General features: G+C 32.7%; 3 protein-coding genes across 3 annotated transcripts; all 3 read left to right on the top strand.

Moving 5' to 3' along the window:
- The first annotated feature begins 15,433 nt into the window (after positions 1-15,433).
- LOC140448869 (uncharacterized) lies at positions 15,434-17,092 on the top strand. The gene has a single exon (XM_072541992.1). The coding sequence runs from the start codon at positions 15,434-15,436 to the stop codon at positions 17,090-17,092; it is 1,659 nt and encodes a 552-aa protein (XP_072398093.1).
- Positions 17,093-17,167: 75 nt separating this feature from the next.
- Positions 17,168-18,811, top strand: LOC140448868 (uncharacterized). The gene has a single exon (XM_072541991.1). It carries the CDS (start codon positions 17,168-17,170, stop codon positions 18,809-18,811), a length of 1,644 nt encoding a protein of 547 aa, XP_072398092.1.
- An 834-nt stretch (positions 18,812-19,645) lies between these two features.
- LOC140448867 (uncharacterized) lies at positions 19,646-20,614 on the top strand. The gene has a single exon (XM_072541990.1). The coding sequence runs from the start codon at positions 19,646-19,648 to the stop codon at positions 20,612-20,614; it is 969 nt and encodes a 322-aa protein (XP_072398091.1).
- The last annotated feature ends 3,013 nt before the right edge of the window (positions 20,615-23,627 follow it).

Here is a 23,627-nt window from a genome sequence, read left to right as displayed (position 1 = left end):
ATGGCTTATAAGTGATCTATATCAGCATCGTAAAGATGTTTACTGGAGACCAAAAATCGGTACTAAACAAAATCGCACGCCATTGCAGCCCTTCAAGCTATTTTTTGACGACAACCTATTCAATATGATATACGATGTATATAACAACATATACGAATACATACCCGGCACAAAAAAATAACTTGACTAGTGATGTTACAGATAATGAAATTAGATTTTTTGTGGGTATGCTTATTTTAAGTGGCTACGTGGTGTTACCAAAAAGATATATGTATTGGGAAAATCATGATGATAGTCAAAATGTAAAAGTCACTGGAGCTCTATCGAGAGATAGATTTTCCCATATAATGAAAATTCTTAATGTGTGTGATAACAATAGCTTGGAAAAAAGAGACAAGTTTGCTAAAATACGGCCATTATATCATGCATTAAATAAAAAATTTTTAAATCACACTCCTTTCTAATAAGAGCATAGCCTAAAAGAAGCTATGGTACCATATTTTGAAAGGCACCTTACGAAACCATTTATACGAAACAAACCTATTCATTGGGGTTATAAGCTTTGGATGGAAACTCTTCATTTAGGTTATATTGTACAGTTTACACCGTATCAAGGCAACTCAGTGCAAATACCAGCCTCATATAAAAACTTGGGTATTGGTTCGTTGGTTGTTTTGTCTTATGCAGATGTACTTCAATCACGCTGGCCAAAAACGAGATTTCACTTTTTTTTAATAACTTCTTCTCATCCATGCATCTACTAAATAAGTTAAAAAATAGAAATCTTTTTGGTACAGGTACACTAAGGGACAATAGAACACTAAAATGCCCCCTATTTGCCCCAACAGCTATGAAAAAAAAGGAAAGGCGAACTTACGATTACAGATTATATATAAACACAGGAATTGTGGTTTGTTACCGGCACGACAATAGTGTCGTTACAATTGCATCTAACTTTTGTTCAGTAAAACCACATCACCTAGTTAAACGGTTTTCCCATAAGGAGAAGAGACACATTTTTGTTTCTCAACCAAATATAATAAAGCAATACAATTCCGGAACAATTTTCACAAAATTTATTATTATTTTAAATTTTTGAAAAGAAAGTTTTCAGTGTTTTATTGTTACATAAAATGAATTTCCATCAAGTAACAGTCGAATCCATCATTTACAATACAATTCTTTTATGGGTGGCGTAGACCGCGGTGAGCAAAACATTAGTATTTACCGGATCTCTATAATAGGGAAAAATGGTACTTTCCGTTAATAGTACATGGAATTGACATGGCTATTTAAAACGCATGGCAATATCCCAACACGGTCTTGCATTCAAGATTATGATGGTGTGAACCATTTAATTGTTTATCAAGAAAAACAATCTCATTGCGGACTTTGCAGGAAAAAGTTTTAATTTTTGCGCGAAAAATGTAAAATACCATTACACCCTAAACAATGTTTTAGGGTTTCCATACTTTGTAATTGTTTTTGTATTATTAAAGTTTTACTTTCTAATATATACTGCTTCTTATGGCTGTCATTTTAAAAACACATGACATATTTTGACAGCTAATGCAAAAATTATTATTTTAGTATTTTTTGTCGTTAAATAAGACACATTTCCTTATGTTTCCTTGAAGTAAAGATAAAATTAAAAAAAATAGTTTCAGTAATATGTTGGTTAATAATATTTCATCTTAGTAAGCCAATGAATATTGCATATTCTTTCTATGTTAATTTTTTCATGGTGGACTAAACATCAACATATATGTACATGTACTACAGAAAGTTTTTCGATAAATAACCATTTTTTACATATTAATTTCTTTTCACGAATTTTACCAATTATTTAATTTTAAAACTTTCTCGTAAGATTTCACTTTTGCATCAGATCACGAGTTATTCCGTTTTTCCAACTGATATTTTTAATAACTACATGTCCAACACTGGGTGTAATATTCCTATTGTCACAGAAAAGTGAATTTATAGACTTTCAAAAGGCCTTTGACCAAGAACATATTAAAAACAAATAGACGAACTAAAAAACATCAATTTTGCCAAAAAAGATATTGAAATCGTAAAGGCTATAATATTGAAATCAGCGTATGATTATATTGCAATATAAGTATATCATAAATTATTAATCCATATTATACCATTTTTCAAAGTAAAACACTTGCACGTCACGATTTATACAAAGTGACGCCACTTGTATTTAAAATTTCCAGAATATCAACCTTAGAATTCAAATTTTCCTAACACAGCTAATAATTCGAAACCCATACGGAACTGCTCGATCTTTCATAGGCGTCAGCATAATGTAAAAATCAGAAAAATGTAATCATCATTATATTGTAAATTTTAGAATTATATTGATTAAATAACCAAAAACATTTTTTATTAATAATAATATAAATTTTATGAAATAACTCTTTAAATCTAATATTTCACAAAATAATAATTTTAATTAAATATATTAGACAATTGTACGCAACTAACACGGAATTACTTCAAATTTTATTGACAGTTGTGGCAAAAGTGTATAAAGTGTTGAAGCTTTTTTAGGGTAGGAATTTTGTTTATGTTTTGATTTCTTACACAATTTGATTACAATATAATAAATATTAATAAATTGTATTTATAAATACATATTAAATTTAGATTAATAGCTTTAAAAACTAATTATTGTTGTGTATTGTGGTTGCGCTATGCCAAAACAACTAAATAATCTGTAGAAAGCTGATAAGCTTTCATATAAGATAGATTATTTTGAACAAAAAATAATGGCGGGACGTTTTTATTATTAATGCTCTAATAGTGGTAAGTTTAAAATTTAGAATATATAATTTTGTATTAAAATGTTTTCTTATGTATTTTAGTGTGTTGCAGCAATCTTAAAACTAAGTGTATTTACTGTTATATAATAGTTTGACAAATAGTTGACATTTTAAAAAGTCCTCACCTACTAACTATTCTGATGTTTTGGCAACGCTGTGGGGTTCTGACGACATAAATCTTGAATGACGTGCAAGCTTTTTTATATGAAAAATGCTATATGTATAAGTTTAATCCATGTATAAGTACTTTTTGCAGATGTCAAACATAACATAAATGCCTGGGAATACTATTTCTGGAGAAAATAGACAATTTGTATATTGCAATATATATATATATATATATATATATATATATATATATATACATATATATATATATATATATATATATATATATATATATATATATATATTCTATAAACTCAGACATTCAGAGTTCTTATCCCTAAGATGAGACATTCTCACACCTGGAAGACTGAGCTAGATGGGCCCTAATACCAATTGGCTTCCAAAGAAAGTTGTGAGATTTATTGTTATACATTGCCTCCCAACCTTCAGAGATAGTTATATGTTACCCATTAGCATCCATTGTTTCTGATAGTCCAAGGTTACATAGTCTATTCTCTCAGCTTAGGAATATTTGACAGATTCATAATCGAAAACATATCGCACAAAATTTCCTACCTCTCACTATTAATAACTCAAATAAATATACTGTTGCAGACTTTCGTTTAAAAAAGAGTTTAATGATAAATAACGGTAAAAGCTTAAATAATGTAGCAAAAAATAATTACTAAAGTTACTGGAAATTTGGGTCTGGGATCAGCGAACCGAGTATATTTATAATTTAATAGCTATTTATTAATTTTAATTTAGATAATATATTTCTCCCCGCCATTGGTAACCTTATTGACAGTTTCATCTTACTTCAGTGATTTACAATGTCAAATCGTCTAAAAAGGGTAAAACGAACAATACATTTAAATATTTGTTTAATATAGATATTATTTAAAATGTGACATAAATTTAATAATTAGTTTTTTATTTAAATTAATCATATAGCGCGGCGTTAAAAAAATCTGGTAATTCAGTTGCGTGACGCCTTCGCTTCCAATCGAAAAAAAGAAATTATTAAAGAGGGTATACGTGAATAAATAATGATTTTAAATAATAGATAGGCAAAGTTGTAACTGTTAACACTTGTTTTTCTGACATGAAATCATATTTTTAAATATTTTCTTTGATTTTCTGTGGTGTAAAACAAATATTTATTATTCTATTTAGAAAAAATTGCATATGCATATTAAGCTTAGCACTATAAAAATTTGTATTATAAAAAAATTATATGTTAAATTTCTTTATTTATCGAGCAATAAATGTGCTTAAAAAACTTTATCTTTTTACTAGGTAACGTGTTTTTTTAATTGTCAGTATTTTCTAAACAGTCACGCCAGCGGCTTTTCAGGTCACACAGTGCTTCTTCGCCCTACCATTGATTTGTATCTGGATACTCTTAGTATTCTGTTTGACGCAATTATATCAATTGGTTTATTCTATTTTATTGTTGTTTTCTATACATGTTTAGCCGAATGTAAATAACGCTAGAGCTCTTACTACAGAAATAAAAACTACCTCCCTAGATAAACAATTATTGATTAAGCAGACTTATGTTGGAATGAAAACGCGAAGTGAGCCATCAACCACTTTGCGTCATTTAAATCTCCAGGGGAAAATGGAATATTTCCTGCCCTACTACAAAAAGGATTGCACATCTTATTTCCCATCCTAACAAATATCCTTAGAGCTAGCATATCACTAGGTTATCTACAAAAGACTCGGACAACTGTAAGGTTTGTGTACATACACAAAATAGGATGACAAGACAACTCTTCCAAAATCCTACAGGCCGATCAGTCTTACATTATTTCCGTTAAAAACAATCGAAAAAAATTTTCAATAGACACACTAGGAAAAGGCCATTGAGGGATCGTCCTCTTAATGACAACCAGCATGCATAATAAAAATTTTTGGCAATACGCCCCCAGCTTTGTTTTTTGTGTTAACGTATTTCCCCGTCTCTTACCCTTTTCAACGATACCTTGCACGTTGTTGTACGCCGAGCCGTTTAGACGTTGCAAGCTTAGTGTCCTTTTGGCAATACGCTGCCATCTTTGTTTTTTGTGTTAACGTATTTCCCGTCTTTTACCAACGATACCTTGCACGTTGTTGTAAGTTGAGCCGTTTAGACGTTAGCCGATATCTTATGACGTCAGAGTTGGAGTGTCAGAGGGAGGTGTCTGAGGTGGCCCTTACTTTACCTAGGAAATTAAAAGAAACAACACTGGACGAAGGAGCTCAGAAAATGAGTCACTGAATTAATAATGGAAATATTGCATTAACCGCCTTTCTATATATAAAAAGCGTATTTAATAGTGCAGTATAAAATTCTCTTTATTATGCAGTACCATCAAAAAAAAATATCCGCTACCATATGCAACTAGATCAATACAATGCTGGAAAATAGGCTGATTCTAACAGACCCGCAAAGAAAGGAGATTTTGACTTAAACAGCTAGGGGGTACCTACAAGTTCTAGGGTGTGACTTGATATCACTTTTTGATGCACTAGGGGTAGAAGTACAGGCCTATGCGGATGATTTTGTAATTATGGTAAGAGGAAAATATGGCAATGTTTTATCCAGAACACTCCAAAGAACATTAAATATTCTTACTAGATGGTGCGATAGGGACAAACTGTCAGTCAATTCTAGTACAACAGTAGTAGTAACAGTTTCACAAGGAGACGGAACCTAGATAACATCTGGATGCCAGCTTTGTATGCAGAAGCTGTAAAAATGGCGAATGAGGTCCAATATCTAGGAGTAATACTAGATAGGCGGCTTTAATGGAACGCCCATTTGGTAAGAGCAATCAACAAAGCAAAACTTTTCTTTTGTAAATGTTGAAGTATATGTGGACGTGTTGACAACTTCACATACCTTAGGTCGCTATTAACTGCTACGAATAAAACAAGCAAAGAAATCAAAAGACGAATAAATCTTACAAATAGGGCATACTATGGATTCCAAAAGCATTTCCACTCAAGAAACATTCAAAGAAGAAGTAAAATTATTATATACAAAACATTGCTAAGATCGGTCCTCACATATTACATATCACATATGGAGCAGAAACATGGACTCTAACGCAGAAAGATTAAGGACTGGGAATATTTAAGCGTAAAATATACTCGGCAAAATATTTGGAGCTATAAACGACCAAGGGCAGTGGCGCAAAAGATATAATTTTGAATTGTATCAGCTCTTTGATGAGCCAGATGTCATAACGTTCATTAAAACACAGCGACTTAGATGGGCTGGACACATAATACGAATGCCAGAAAACACAATTGCTAAAAAGCTAACCACAGGAACACCTGTAGGAAGAAGAAGCAAAGGCCGACCGCGAATTAGGTGGTTAGATGGAGTTGAAACCGACTTACGGATATTAAAAATCGGAAGATGGCAACATGTTGCCAGAAAAAGAACAGAATGGCGACGAATCTTAAAACAGGCCAAGATCCACAGAGAATTGTCGAGCCAAAGATGATGATGATGAAGTATATGTGGGAAAACATGGAGTAATAAACCCAAACAGATGTTTTCACTCTATACTATATGACTACAGTCAGACCTATGATTACGTATTGCGAATAATATTCTGGTCTAAATTTTAGCGATATCTACTACCCCAATCGACTTCATTGCACATATGGAAGGAAAAGACGAAGGTCAGAGCATACTTAAGGCTGATAAGATGTCAGAAAGAAGGGCAACAAAATACCAGAATCAAATTTGTGCAGATAATTGGAAACTACTCAAAGTTGTAAATCGTTCTAGTATCTTCCAAGCGCAAATGTATGCTATATGGAAGACTACAGGAACTTATAAAGAGAAGCTGCAGAGACAGATCTATAAAAATTATATCTAATATATATAGGTATATATATATATATATATATATATATATATATATATATATATATATATATATATATATATATATATATATAACCGAAGTAAGATAATTTTCTGTTCTTTACGGTGTTAGTAATTTCTTTGTTTTTTCTTTGTCTCTGGATAATAGTTCTGTTAGTTTTGTGGTGTATGTATGAGACCCTTAATATACTTTAGTAGCATATGAGAAATACCTTTAAATGTTTTATGGCATCTTCTGTAAGACTTAAGCTTTCTATTTCGTAGAAGAAGATACTAAAGACGTAATATCTAAGAATTCTTATGCGTTGATCACTTATCTTTAAGTATCAATTCTATTGGTACTTAAAGATAAGTTGAACAGAATCTTACTTTCAGTAAGACCGTTAAAAGAGCTTCTGGGTTTTTTAATACGACTTTTAATTTCGTATATATGAAATATTAATATTGCAGTCCAGATAGCATATTTTCTCCACTCTTTCTAACGGTATATCATTTATTGTAATTTATAGTAAATAATGCTGGTATACTTTTTCCATTGTCAATTTGCCAAGCGTCGGCTTTTGAGGTTCTTTGATGTCGGTGCCGACCATTGGCGTGGAAATTAAGAAAAGGGATCAGTTATCAAACGCATATTTCAAGAAAAATCATATAATTTTTATTAATTTTTACATAATTATATTCAGGAAAATTTCTCAATTTTTGGGCAGAAATTGTTTAAACAATTTTTTAAACAAATTCAAAATATCACCTTTTGTGCTCCAAAAAATATTTTTTAGGTTTTTGGGTGACTCTAAATAAGATCTATGTCATTTTTCTCAAAAGTTAATAGTTTTGGAGATATAAGCGATTTAAAATCCGAAAAATGCGATACCTAATATGCATTTTCGAGGCTTGAAAAATATGTAAATGAGTATTTTTGAGATTCAAGAGTATCTAAACTAAAGTATCAACATTGATTTTGGTGAGAAATCGGAGCAATATTTTCCGTAGCAGAAAAAGGTGATCTTTTGAATTTGAATTGTTTCCGGCAAAAATGTCCGGCACCCTTCAACCTTCGATTTGTTTAAACGGGGCATTTTTGAATAGGACTCTTCAAAGGACAGAATCAGTTTTTTTTTCAAATGGGAGCGGGCTCACAACACCGAATAAATAACAAATTAATTCTTTCAAATTAAAGCTTGTTAATTTTAGTGATTTATAAGAATATTGGACTTATTATTTAGTTTTTACATAAACCATAATATTTTTTTACAATTATCTGTAAATAATGGCTCATTCTGTCAGAAAATTTTAAAACATTGTCTATCCAGCAATTAAGATAGTCAACTGAAATTTAATTTTTAAACACGGCCTACTGTTAATGCACAAACAGGGTGAATCTTCAATATTTTGCTTCGAGTTAGAGATATCTGAAAAAGTTATTTGGAAAAGATGTTCCAAATATTATTTTAACCCCACATAACAAAGTTTTATGTCAAAATTCGCACTTTTACTTTTTTCATTAATTGAAGAGCTTATTTCCAGTGTCTTAAATCCAAAATTTCGATTTTTTAAATTTTCTTTTTTTAAACTTTATAGATTTCTTCAAGTCTAGAATAAAGTTATATGTACCAAAACAACTTCTTATTTACCATTTAAAAGTGCATATGAAAATTGTAAAATTGTATAATTTGTATGTTAAATTTGTATGAAAATCTGTAATTTCATGGATTTCATTATATGGATGTAAGACACTTTGGAAATAAGCTCTTCAATTGTAGTCAGGATTCTAAAACGGACAGTTGGCTGTCCCGAGATGCATCTTTAGACAGCCAATTGTAGATTTAGGATCGAGATTACAAATAATACTGAAAAACTAAAATTGCGAATTTTGTCATGAAATTTGGTATGTGCGTTTACAATAAGTGGAACAACTTTTCCAAATAAGTTTTTCCGATTTCTCTAACGCGAAGCAAAATATCGAAAATTTACCCTGTTTGTGGATTCGCAGTAAGCCGCGTTTAAAATTTAAATTTCAGATGACTATCTTAAAAAAATGTGCACTAACAACATGTATGACTGTGCAAAATGTCAAATCTGTATGTATTTTAGTAGCTGATATATAGAGTTGTCTTCATCTTAAATGCGACACACTGTATAATAATGAATACTAGTGTTCAAGATGCATCGCGATAGCTGTAAAGAAATTAATTAGAAGGACTGAAAAGAATCGTCAGTGTGCCTGTAAAATTGTAAACTGTTCGCTGAATAACGTCTTTTGCAGCAGTGTCAATCCTACCCAATTTTTTATTTGGTCGCTTTCGTTTTAAGGAATGATCTGTAACAGTGCCTAATTTAATAATTGTATATATCGTCTTATACCCGATTTTTGTTAATATATGAATTCTCGAAACAATTGCATTATCAGCCATCTCAATATTTTCTTTTTTTAAACACTCATACATATTTAAAACTATTCTTTGGGATTGTACGTGCAAATCTTTATTTTTTAATTCCGGGCTGTCATTAAAATCATTTTCATTATTTATTGATAACACAGAAGTTGATGCATCTTGATCATTCGTTTCAAACGGTCTCCAAAATGCCATTCTAGAAAAATATAATATTACTTACCTTATAAACTCCATACATACTCCGCCTGTGATATCTGCTTCCAAATAGGAATATTTTATGGTGTCACCGAGCCAGACACACAGGTGTTGATTACGATTTATCGCTTTGCGATGCGCTGTTGTCATAATGCATGACTTTAAAATTACTGAATGTAACTTTAATATAACATATTAATACATCTGCAATTTTTCATGTTTCCAGGTAAGGTATAAAATCAATGAAATTTGGAAAAAAATAATACAATTCTTGTAACCGTTTTTGAGAACTTGGATTCTTAAAAGATGTCTGATTTCTTAAAAGTCGATCATTATATCTATAAGAGTATTACCGCTAAATTCACCAACATGGCAACGTCAAGATAGATCGAATGTTCAAATTCTCTCCAGACTACAATGTTGCCGATATTCGAAAATTACTTAGAGCATAAGTAATATATAAACGTTCACGGTTGCTTTAATTCATTAGTGAAGAGTCCATGGAAATATTAGTACCTAGTTAATTAATTTATAGATATATTTTTTGGGAATATGTTCATATCATTTTTTAAGAGTGTCGTTCTTTGACTAGCAATTGAATAATAGCGGATAGAGAATATTTTTTAAATATTATAACCTTAGGAATTTTAGGAAATATGTCTGACAACCTTGATTTGAAAGGCGGTCTCTTTGATACCAGAATCAGACATGTTTATGTTGGAAAATTATTAGTGGATGTACTATAAAAGTATGTGATCCTGCGAAATTCTTGTGAAGATCTCTTACAGGTCATTTTCGAATCGCACTCTTTCTTTTTGTTAGGGATATAAGTTTGAGATTAGTCTTATACTTTACCATCGAGTTCGGATGTTTAATAAGCAGGCATAAACATCGCAGTTGACATCCCTGGTTCTCTGTATTAGAACTTAACTTTCAAACTAAAAAATACTTCCCTCGTTCCAAGTCCTCCTCTGAATCCAAATTATAGTAAAGAGTACTCAGCATCAGAGCTGCATCAATCTCTAAATAGTTAAAAAAATTCTTCATGACTTTAGGAAAAGGTTAACATTGGCAAATTATATTCCAGGTCTTGTAGCTCTAGATTTTTCACAATTTCTTGTTTTTTTTTAAACCACACGTAATGAAACACTTCTCAATTATTTTGGTTAAAAGGTCTCTCCATGCTTCCATAATCCAAATTAAGGCGTTAGCAATCGTTATGAACTTCTCCAGTTCAGCCGTTGATAAAAAACAATCAACATTCTTCTCAATAAAAACTTTATATGCGGGGATTAATTATTCCTTGGTCAAACCGTTGACAATGTGCTGTAGTATTAGGTGGTAAAATTTTGTCGATATGTTACGTAACTGAATATCCGAATGGGATGTTGTTGTCTAAGAATAAGAGAATTTTTATTTTTTGACGTTGCATTTTTTTTGTCAAATTTGTGCAACCAATCTGTCATGATACCTTTGGTCATCCAGGCCTTCTTGTTGTAGTACCAGTCGACTTGGAGTTTATTAACATAAAAATTTTTAAAACATCGAGGATTTTTACTTTTACCAATCACCAATCAAATTTGACGAATTTATCAGGAATAGAAACTCATATGTAGTAGAGGTACCTTTAACAGAAGTAATGGGGAAAACAATCTAAACTATAAATTATTAATATCTCTGAAATGACAGCAATTGAATTAAACATCTATAAAAAAAAATGAAAATACTAAAATCATTTTTACATGCAGATCATCAAGCTCATGCTCAAAGTAATTCATGCCTTAACAGTTATTTACGCCATACAAAGAGGTCAACCATTAATATTTTTGCAGGAGATATTAATATCGACTTAGTTGATGATGACTATGTATCGGAGTATCAAAACTTACTTAACATGTATAAAAATGTATCATATATAAACAAAATCACAAGACGTCAAAGTAAAACGTGCCTTAATAATTTCTTTATTAAAAATTCACAAAAAAGTAAACATAAAATTACAGCTCTTACATTTTACCTACGAAATAACTGATCATGGTCCCATTGCATTAATATTAGAAAATTTCAACTCTTCAGTTAGTACCACAAATAAACAAAAGAATACAATAAAAAATGTACTGATAACATATAGTTAAAGCTAAATTTAAAAGGCGAAAATTGGATCTCTGTTTATAATTCCACAAACGTACATTATACAACTGAGTTGGAAGACAAGTAATTTTGCTGTATCATTATTATCCCAAATTTAGCCATACGGCTCTCACTCCCTCTAAGGGGAAAATTCACTCATCCCAGATACCTACGGTATCAAAACGATTGAGCTCTGGTGGGACTCTTTCCGTGTTATTGAGCCCTAGGTGACTTGGTATGCTGGAGTATCTCCCAAAAATTTTCGTACACATCTGGATGTCGAGAGAAGTACAGCTTTCTGCATGGTCTTGTAGAGATGTTCATTCGGACCTAGCTTTCTTATGTTTTCTAGGAGGTTCTTCGGAATAACTCCAGTAGTAGAGAGAATAATAGGTATTGTCTGGGTACTTTCCATTCTCCACTGTCTTCTTATTTGAATTTCCAGATCCCTGTATTTGGCGATCTTTTCGTTTTGTTTAATACGAAGATTATTGTTGTTGGGTATCGCCACATCAATTAGTGTTGTTTAGTTTATTGTGTCTCTTTAGTTTATTAACTAGTATGAGATCTGGTCTATTATGTGCCACTGTTTGGTCTGTGAGCACAGTGCGGTCCCAGTATAGCTTGTAGTTATCATTCTCAAGTATACTTTCAGGAACGTATTGATAATATGGGAGATGGTTTGTTTGGAGAAGTCCCAATTTGATGGCTATCTCTTGATGAAGGATCTTTCCTACTGAGTCGTGCCGTTCCTTATATTCAGTTGCAGCAAATGCCTGGCAACCTCCGGTAATGTGTTGGATGGTTTCATGAGCTTGACATCCATATTGGCATTTGTCATTTTGGACCTGAGGGTCTTTGGCGATATATTTCAGGTAATTTTTTGTTGGTATAACCTGATCCTAAATGTCGAGTAATGAACCTTCTGTTTCAGGGAACAACTTTCCTGATGTCAGCCAATAGTTCGACGCTTTATTGTCGACGTGGTCTTGACTGACCATCCAGGTGCGCATTTTTTTGTCCTTAGTAAGATGGTTTATGTGCATTTCTGGTTCCCTCAGTTTAATCGGTGTTGTATCATCTACTGCACAAATCGCGCGATGTAGAGTAGATGTCTCAGCCTGCACCTGAAAATAAGTTCTTAAATTAGTAATGTGTTTTTCTAGTTGCTCACTTATATCCATAAGTCCTCGTCCTCCTAAATACCGCGGTAATGTCGTTCTTTCTACTGCACTTCGAGGATGGTGTTTTTGTGCCTTTGTGAGGTGTGTTCGTACTTTTCGCTGAAGATTTCTATATCCGTTTTTGTCCACTTAACAATACCAAATGAGTAGCTAAGCGCGGAACATGCATAGGTGTTTAGTACCTTAAACAAATTTTTACTATTAAGGTGTGAACGAAGCAGCTGTTTTACCCTTCGTATAAACTCAGTTGTTATCTCAGTTTTCATTTGCTTATGGTCAATCTTTCGCGCTTGCTTTATTCCGAGGTATTTATACATATCATTTTCACACATGGCCTCGATGTTCTGGCCGTTTTGCATATCGAATCCACCGGGCAGAACCTTTTCTTTAATTATATTTAAGACACGGCACTTATCAAGGCCAAAGTGCATACTAATGTCATTAGAGAAATTTTCCACTGTTTTCAGCATCTGATCCATGTGGCATCGAGTAGAAAAATAGTAAAATTCTAGGATTTTATTAGACCGGAATTCACGCTCCACATTTTTGTTCTTAAAAGAATAAATATATCGGTAACTTTAAAAGTTTTATATCAAAATTTGTCTTTCCATTACCATCGGTATATTAACATCTTAAATTATGTTAAACCAGTTGCAAAAACAATTTTTTTAGCTAATTTGACAACAATTGCAGAACTTGTTTATAAGTTCAATATTTAGATGTTTCAAATATGTAATGTAAAATTCCTCTTGTCTTTAAATAAAAATAAAATTTTTAATAAAAATATAAAAATAAAAAAATATAATAATAAATAAAAATAAAAATAAAATTTTTTCTTAATCAAGTATATGTTCGTTAATAGTACTTTATAAAATTAATACTTTAAAATTGATAAAAAATAAAAATTCACACACAAACGTTCGAAAATTCTAGATTCGGTCATTTTGATCGATATCGTGCCTTACCTTTCAAACTATTTTATTGTCCAGATAAATTGCTACTTCTCTTTGCTCTTCTTCATTCCTACAGGAAATGGAAACCATCCTGAAGTTTATGAAATTTTCGTGTACTGATATTTCCCATGTTAACTTATACTCACCGCAATATATTCTATATGTCGCTGAATTTCATCGTATATTCCGTCAAGACAATTTCCAATCGATTGAACACTTTGGAGAAATATGTTAAAATTATATTTTATTTTTTATGTTGGAATCATGCAGAAAACGAAATGCTACATAGTCGGTGATAATGGATCCAGTCAGACAGTAAAATCATTGAAACGCTTTAACATATACAAAATTCACAAAATATAAATATTTATACTGAAAAAAAAAGGTTGACGGCAATTTTGGTCGTTTTACAGTTTCAATAAACATTTCTTCTTCTATTTCTTCCCTTTGTGTAGACATAACTCTGTTTTTAGATTTGCCTTCAGTAAGTTGTCGTGCCATCGTTTTCATGGTCTTCATACTGATCGTCTTCCTATTGGAGAACCATCTCTCGCTGTCTTTACCTGATATTTTTAGCATTATTTTTGTTCTCTATGTGACAGTTAGGAATTTAATTTCTTTTCCGATATTTTTATTTTTCCATATTGTTTCATTTAGGCAACCTGTGGCTCCTTTATTAGATATTAAATTTTAATTTTAATATAAGTTAGATATTAAAATCAATCATTTGTTGTATTATCTGACCGTCCAGCTCTAATTTACATTTTAGTAGATTTGCTGTTATAATCATGCATTTGGTTTTGTCAGATTTGGTTCATTCGCTCTTACTTTAAGAGTTCGTTCGGTATTCTGTTCTCTCCTGGAGATTTTCTTTTTTTAATTTTCTCAATGCTTCTTTACCTCTCACTCCTTAATATTTATTTCTTCATTAGTCGTCCATTCTGGGGTTGGTGGTTCATTATCGTCAGCTTTAGCAAATTAAGATCGAAAGTAGTCTGCTCAAGTATCGTTCTCTGACTGTGTGTTGTTTTTATTAGTTCGTTCGTCTCTTTCTGTTTTGTAGAAGTGGTGTTTTATCTGCGTTGAGAAGCTCTGCTAGTATTTCCTTTTTATTTGTCTGACTAAAGATTTTGTTTCATTTCTGATTCGAATACAGTAATTGTATGAATATTGTGTTTATTGTATTTGTTCATATTCTCTAATAATTTCTATTTTGTTTTAATTTTCAAATCGATCTGGCAACGTTTCTTTCTGCCAACATTGGGCATTTTTGGGCGAGGTCGCTTCGATCGAGCATTGTTGTTCGATCGATGCGCGAGAGTCATGTACAAGCCGTTGCATTAAGAACACGTGGAAATAAAAAGGCACGTTTTTGTTGAGCTTGTAAGTCATTTCTAATTCATTTCCTGCACCAATTACCCAAGACAAAAAGTGTTAATAATCAATAAAAAACATTGGTAGCAGAGCGTGGTTAACTAATTCGTAAAAAAAAAATAGTGTTAAATCCCGGTCTATAACAGGACTCAGTGGAAAATTTCGTAACGGTTAGTTAAACAATAGTGTTCGTTCCCGGTTGTGTAAATTTACCGGCCCAGTGGAAGAGACAACACATTGGTGCAACCAGAAGTTGAAGTTATCTACAAGTTCAATAAATGTGAGTTCCTTTTCAATCACTTTCCTTAAACTTTTCTTTATATAGTCTATAGTTTTTTACTGCTTCGATTTGTAACAATTTAAGTTAATCATAATGTCTGATACTAAAAAACGAGGTGTGCTTAAAAGTAAACTAACAATTTTTATTAAATATCTGAATACATTATCCGAAAAAGAAATTAGTGAGTTAGAAATAATTCAATTAAAAGCGCGGCTTTTAGACATAGAATCGCTTAAATCGGAATTTGAAATAATACAATCGCGAATCGAATTAGATACGGAAGACGAAGAAGAGTTTCAAATCCAGTTAATAGAAAGGGAAACGTTTGAAACGACATATTATACTTATATAGCTAAAGGCAGAAAAATTATTTTAGATTTTGAAACCGTCGATGTATCTAGTTCTTCCCTTAACAATTCACAAATTCAAAACTTTGATCAAGGCACGGCAATAAAATTACCGACAATAAATTTACCTAAATTTTCCGGTTCATATCAGACGTGGCTCGAATTTAGGGACACCTATAAAAGTCTAATTCACGAAAATAACAATATAAGTCCTATACAAAAATTTCATTATTTACGGGCGTCTTTGGAAGGTGTGGCAACTGATATTATTCAGTCGTTGGAAATTTCCACCGCTAATTATGACGTGGCTTGGAAGGCACTTTCTGAACGGTACGATAACGACCAGCTGTTAATACATAATCACGTTAAATCTCTATTCAATTGTGAACCGGTCGTTAAAGAATCAGCTGTATCTCTTCGCAAATTATTAGATATTATTACAAAGAATTTGAGGGCTCTTGAGCAATTAAACCAACCAACTAGTGAATGGGGTACACTACTTATATATTTAATCTCAACTAAACTCGATTCAATAACCCTACGTGAATGGGAAAGTTTTAAAAAGAATGGAGAAAGGCACACCTTTGAAGATTTCAAAGAATTCATAAAATCACGAGCTGATTTATTAGAAATGGTAAATGAAACTCATCCAGATAAAAGAAAATCGGTAAATAACAGTACTCGCGGATTTATTGTTACGGGGGGTGAACGAAATGCTCCAAAATGCGTCTTTTGTAAAAAAGAACATTATATTCAAAATTGCAATGATTTCCTAAAGCTAACTATTAGAGATCGTATTGATAAGGCTAGGTTCATGAAGCTATGCATTAATTGTTTAAAAGGAGGACACACTAGTAAATTTTGTCGACGGGGTAATTGTACGAAATGCGGATCAAAACATAATACTCTTTTGCATTTAGAACAACGTAATGTCAATTCGCAATCTAATTATCCTACACAAAATAGTGCAATCGTGGATTGTGCGCCTGCGCAATCAACTGAGGTAGCTTTATCAGCCTACAGTTCTATTGAACACGTTTTTTTATCTACTGTGCTCGTCCAACTATTCGATAAATACAACAGATCTCATACTGTGAGGGCTTTGCTTGACTCAGGTGCTCAATCCAGCTTTATTTCAAAAGACTTATTTAATGGCCTCCATTTGGAGAATATACCAACAGACATTATAGTGACGGGCATAAATGGTATTTCAACTAATATTACTGCAAAATGTGAGTTACAAGTTCAGGCTATTCATAATGCTTTTCAATTCAAGAACCATTTTTTCGTTATTGACAAAATATCTCATCACTTACCAGTGTCCGATGTTAACGTGGCAGATCTAAAAATCCCTAGTCATTTAAAACTAGCCGATCCATCATTTTTCAAATCTGATAAAATTTAAATGATCATCGGATCGGATATGTTTTGAACTCTAATTTGTATTGGACAAATTTCGTTGGGTCCGAATAAACCTTTAATGCAAAAAACTAAATTTGGATGGATAATATCAGGTCCTATTGCTCAAAAAACCAACAATGTGTCTTGTAATTTGATTTTGAAAAGTGATGAAGTTAATGTTAATAAAACTTTGAGTCGTTTCTGGGAAATTGAGGAAGTGGAATCAAATCGGGTCTACACGGTGGACGAATACAAATGTGAAAAGCATTTCGTAGATCATTTTAAACGCGATAGTGACGGAAGGTTTATAGTCAAGTTACCATTCAAAGAAAATATTGAAAGATTAGGAGAGTCTTATACCATAGCGTACAAAAGATTCTTGAACTTAGAGCGAAAATTAAATTCAAAACCAGAACTTAAAAAATTATACAACGAATTTATACAGGAATACCTGAATTTAGGACACATGAAAAAGGTAGAAAACCTGGACACCGCGAATGTATCGTACTATATGCCACATCGCGCAGTTATTCGACAAGATAGTCTTACTTCAAAAATACGTGTTGTGTTCGACGCTTCATGTCCTTCCTCGTCGGGCTACTCATTAAATAATTTGCAATACGTCGGTCCGACATTACAAGATGAACTTTTTTCTATTCTTCTGCGTTTTAGACAATATAAATATGTTTTTTCGGCTGATATTGCTAAAATGTACCGCCAGGTATTAGTAATTCCAGACCAAAGGAGTTTACAGCGGATATTGTACCGCGAAAATTCAAATGATCCAATAAATGTGTACGAATTAAAGACTGTGACATACGGCACTGCGGCAGCGTCGTATCTAGTTATTCGATGTCTATTTCAATTAGCGGCTGAAAATGAATCTAAAAATCCTAAACTGGCGAATATAATAAGATCTGACTTTTATGTAGATGATTTGTTGAGCGGAGCGGACAGTGTTGAGGAAGCAGCCTGTATCTGCAAAGGAGTTTCGAATATTTTAAAACAGGCTTGTTTTGAGTTGAGAAAATTTTATTCAAATAATAATGATGTGCTAAAGTACGTAGAATCCGACGAAGTGAACTCATTATTTATAAATTTCGGGGAAAATGAAAATGCTAAAACATTAGGTATTATGTGGAGCCCAAATTCAGATCAATTAATTTATAAGATCAATGATAGTTTTTATACTCCTAAAATTACCAAAAGAATAATATTATCAGAGGTATCGCAGGTGTTCGATCCGTTAGGGCTTTTAGCTCCTTGCATATTAAAGGCCAAGGTGATATTACAATCGCTTTGGTTGGAAAAGCTGTCTTGGGACGAATCTGTCCCGTCAAGTATATACACTTCCTATTCTCAGTTTAGATCTGATTTGCCTGTATTAAATGAGCTTCGTATTCAAAGAAACGCTATGTGTGAGAATGCGGCATATTTGGAAATGCATGGTTTTGCTGATGCATCAGAAACAGCGTACGGCCCATGCGTTTATATCAGGTCAGTAAATGCAGAAGGTCAGATATTTTCTCACCTATTGTGCGCAAAATCTAAAGTAGCTCCATTGAAAACCATATCTATCCCCCGACTTGAACTTTCTGCTGCTTTACTATTAGCCAGATTATCAAAAAGGGTGAGAACGTCTTTGAGAGTTAATTTCTCTCGTTGTATTTTTTTGGTCCGATTCTACGATCGTACTGGGATGGCTAAAATCACCTCCCAATAAATTTAAAACTTTTGTAAGCAACAGAGTTTCTGAGATTCAAGACTCGACTAGTTCGGATTGTTGGAAGCATGTTAGCTCCAATCAAAATCCAGCTGACATTATATCAAGAGGAAGTACACCATCATCGCTTTTAAATAATAATTTATGGTGGTATGGACCGTCTTGGCTCACGGACAATGAAGATCGTTGGCCTAAAAAGCAAATATCATATCAAAAGTTACCTGATATCAAGAAAATGGATGACCGTATTGCTTTCACGGCGATAGTAGACGATTTTATTATAAACAAATACTCCAATTTGGATAAATTAAAGAGAGTAACGGCATGGGTGATAAGATTTCTTAAAAATTCTAAGTTAAAAGATAATCACTTGCGTTTTAAAACAAATTATAGTATAGTTAGTTAAGTATAGTATAGTTAAGTACCGTTGAAATAAAACATGCGTTTGATGTTCTCATCAAAATTGATCAAGATATCTATTTTAAAGCGGACATTACAAATTTTCGCACCAACAAACCGTTAAAATCAAATAGTTGTCTCCTAAGTTTAAATCCATTTATAGACGAATTCGGTTTTCTAAGGGTTGGTGGTAGGTTGAGTAATTCGAAATTTGCATTCGAGAAAAAATATCCTTTAATTTTACATTCTAAATCACATTTAATGTTTTTAATTGCTAGCCAAACTCATCTTGATTTATTGCATGCAGGGCCTCAGCTGATGCTTGCGACAATTCGCGATATTTTTTGGCCTATTGGTGGTCGGCTGTTGGTCAAATCAATTGTAAGAAAGTGCCTGTCTTGTTTCAGATTTAAGCCTCAAATAACTAAACCTATTATGGCCGCCTTACCAAAAGATCGTTTAAGTTCGCGACTACCGTTTGAAGTAACTGGCGTTGACTATGCAGGTCCCTTATTAATAAAAAGTCGCACAGGCCGCGGATGTAAAATTTCCAAGGCATATATCTGTTTATTTATTTGCGCGGTCACAAAAGCGATTCACATCGAATTAGTTTGTGATTTAAGTAAAGAATATTTTTTGTTGGCATTAAAACGTTTCGTTGCTAGAAGAGGAATGCCCTCTCAAGTATTAATTGATAATGGTTCCAATTTTATAGCGGCTAGTAACGAACTTTGTGAATTAGGTCGATTTTTATCTCAAAATGAAAATGAAATATCCGAAAGTTGTCATAAAGACAATATAAATTGGAAATTTAATCCTCCCTATGGACCACATTTTGGTGGTTTATGGGAAGCCGGGGTTAAAAGCATTAAGCACCACTTACGTCGCGTCACTAAGGGAGCTTCGTTTACCTTTGAACAGCTAACTACATTGTTGACGCAGGTCGAGGCCATATTAAACTCTAGACCTCTTTCTCCTATCTCCGATTCACCTCACAACCTTACTCCACTCACCCCCTCACATTTCTTAATTGGACGAGCTGGCAGCAGTGTTCCCGAGAAAAACTTTGTTAATACACCTTATAATCGATTGACTGTATTCCAGCATCTGTCACAACTTAAGCAGCATCTATGGAATCGCTGGAGTAAGGAGTATGTCAGTGAACTCCAGGCTCGTACAAAATGGAAGCAGCATTATGATTCATTGAGGAGGGGAACCTTAGTTTTAATCAAAGATGATAACCTTCCTCCGATGAAGTGGAAGCTTGGAAGAATAGAGGACGTGATCAAAGGACCCGATGACGTATGCAGAGTTGCTGTAATCAAGACAGAACAGGGCCTGGTGAGAAGGGCATTTCCCAAGATTTGTCCATTACCGCTGGACAAAAATTTACAGACTGAGTGATAAATACAATGACACTTGTTTTTGTGAACTGAACATTTTTACTTTATATTTTAAATCATTAGTCTTGAGGACCTTTAAGTTAAGAAATTATCTATTTTATTTTTATTCTTTAATATTTACCAGTTATAATGTTTTTCTTTGAAAGCTTCCCTCTTTCAAGGCGGGGGGCATGTTTATATTCTCTAATAATTTCTATTTTGTTTTAATTTTCAAATCGATCTGGCAACGTTGCTTTCTGCCAACATTGGGCATTTTTGGGCGAGGTCGCTTCGATCGAGCATTGTTGTTCGATCGATGCGCGAGAGTCATGTACAAGCCGTTGCATTAAGAACACGTGGAAATAAAAAGGCACGTTTTTGTTGAGCTTGTAAGTCATTTCTAATTCATTTCCTGCACCAATTACCCAAGACAAAAAGTGTTAATAATCAATAAAAAACAGTATTCTCTATTGTAAAAAGACTTTCTACCTTTCTTTACATTTTATCTTCACTTTCTCTTTAAATCATCGAGTTTTCTTTTTTGATATGTAAATTTTCGTTATTTTCCTCTCTCCAAGTGATTCTGCTGCTACGTTAATTATGTTATTTGAGTTTTTTACAGCCTTCCTTGGTGTTATTAGATACATTAGTAAATATCTGTAAGACAATATCTCTCATTATCTCATTACCTTAACCGATAGTTATATCTAACGAGTAATTACAGATATAATTTGATTTTGTAAATAATCTCGACATTTAGCACCGCTTATTGTACTTTCAATAAAAAAAGGACCAAAGCGCATATATTAACTTTTTATGGATGTTGTGTATGAATCTTCTCCATTCAGTGCGGATTAGCATCTAACCTGTGTCGAGCACTATGCCTGTTTACGTAATGTCGCTTTTCCTCACTAAATACAACACAATTGTTTTGATTGCCCATTTTCAATGTTACATTTTACAAGACTTTAATTGCTGCATCGGTCAAAATCATCTTTAGATATTTATTTCGTGAAGTTTGAATTTCGTGTGAAAGTTATTTTGGGCAACAAAGCTAACATTGTAAAAATATTCCCGGTCAAATATGTGGCAAAATGTATATCGAAAGGATATATGTTAATGCTCTACTCAGTTTACTTTCACACATATATAAACGTTTACAAAAATCATCGAAAAAAGGCTGGACGCTAAATAAGACTTCAGACTTATCAGCATAGAGAACAAGGTGGATTTAGATCGGGATACAGCATTAACGACCACCTACTAGTGATAAAGAACCTGATGGAGAAGTCTGCAGAATACAACAAACTATTGGCACTGATATTTGTCGACTACGAGAAAGAATTCGATACCATAAACCATTAGAAAATTTTAAAAGCATTTACAGAATGCCAAATAGACCATCGCTACATTAACATAATTAAATATATCTATCAAAATGCCACAGTTAGCGTAAGACTATCTAAACAAGAAACAAATAAATTCTGTATACAGCGACGCGTAGGGCAAAGAGACACCGTCTCTCCAAAGCTATTGACTACGCTTTTATAACATTTTTTTAAGAAAGCACATCTTAATGAATATGGTATCGACATAAATGCAGAGGAGCTTAGCTATTTGAGATTTAAAGATAACATGGTCCTTATAGCCGCTCGTATGGATGATGTAATAATAATGTTTGAAAAATTACAACAGGATTATAATTTAAACAGGACGCAAATAAGTGTGATGTGGAGGAAGAATATAAATGATTAAACATAGTTTTATAGCTTTATACAACTTGTATTTTCAACTAAGAGGGAAATAATAATTATAAATCTTTTTACACTGACAATTGACATAACAGGTATTCCTTGACTTTCCTCTTCTTTTCTCTGTACCTATTAAAATATACTATAATACCTCCCCACTATAAGTTTAAACACACAGATGGTTTTACATTTCTTTTTGGTCTACTTGGAACTACTGTCACACTTTCTTTGGTCTCTGGTCTCTCATTAATCTCACTAACCACTGGTTTACTTGCTACTTCATTACCAGACTCTTCAAAATTTCTCGCTTCAATATCACTTTATTTTAACACTTCCCCTTCTCTTACAGCTGAGAGCTGTCCAACACTGGTACTAATTGTATTAATAATATTAGCTATACCAGTTACAATGGTTTTATTTAGACTATCGTAGTTAGAATCAGATCTTTTGTAAAAGTTCATCTATTATTGCTTTTGCCCATATTTTACGCTTTGGATAATCTCTTTAAAGGACTTTATCACCCACTTGAAAAGTTTAAATTTGTCTATTACTATTTAATTTTTTATCAATTAATTTAGACCTCTGATTTTCGCTACATGTCCATAACAAATCTAATCGGGATTAAACTTTATGTTTAAATACAAGACTGGAGGGTAATACACCTGTAGTACAGTGTACTGAATTTCTATAATGGAACAATAACTTACTGATTATAGATTGTAAAGAATTATTACAATAATTGTAATCATCCTAACTGTAACGTGAGTGAGCTTAGTGAAATCGTGAACAATACGAGTGGGTTTTTCAAATAGACTTGTACGTCGATATACAGTGAATAAGACGATAGAATAGAAATATTTAAAAAATATAATTCTCCGTTAGTTCTTAAGAATTTGTAGAAACCGATTAGAATGTTCATAGTTTTTAGGAAATTTGTAATTGTAGGTAAAATTGTTTTCTTATCTAAATGGTAGATGGGGATAAGTGTGACGAACTTTGATTGAAGGAGATGGAAAAAAGTGGGATAGGTATGTAGGAATGAGAGCTAAGCTAGATTTTTGAGGGAGAAAAGATAATCAGTTGTTTTTCCAAGGGTTCAAGGCAAACATTCGTTGTTCTCTGGTGGTTCTCCAGAGGTAGTAAGCAGTAGAAGTGAATGTTTCTGAGTTTTCTTGGAGTAACTGATCCAGTAAAATATTGTAAGTTATATTTTTCTACTTATATTTCAAGAGTCACTGTTCAGGCCGGAACGAGAGATTCAGTTTATCGAGAGAAGAAGAGGCT

This window comes from Diabrotica undecimpunctata, chromosome 8 (genome assembly GCF_040954645.1).
Source record: "Diabrotica undecimpunctata isolate CICGRU chromosome 8, icDiaUnde3, whole genome shotgun sequence".
Taxonomy (NCBI): Eukaryota; Metazoa; Arthropoda; class Insecta; order Coleoptera; family Chrysomelidae; genus Diabrotica; species Diabrotica undecimpunctata.
The sequence above is the reverse complement of the archived record's forward strand: the minus strand, read 5'-3'. Positions and strand labels throughout refer to the sequence as shown.

What these genes read in the sequence shown, in the direction of transcription:
- LOC140448867 (XM_072541990.1), top strand. Translation starts at nt 19,646, where the DNA reads ATGGCCGCCTTACCAAAAGATCGTTTAAGTTCGCGACTACCGTTTGAA.
- LOC140448869 (XM_072541992.1), top strand. Translation starts at nt 15,434, where the DNA reads ATGTCTGATACTAAAAAACGAGGTGTGCTTAAAAGTAAACTAACAATT.
- LOC140448868 (XM_072541991.1), top strand. Translation starts at nt 17,168, where the DNA reads ATGCAAAAAACTAAATTTGGATGGATAATATCAGGTCCTATTGCTCAA.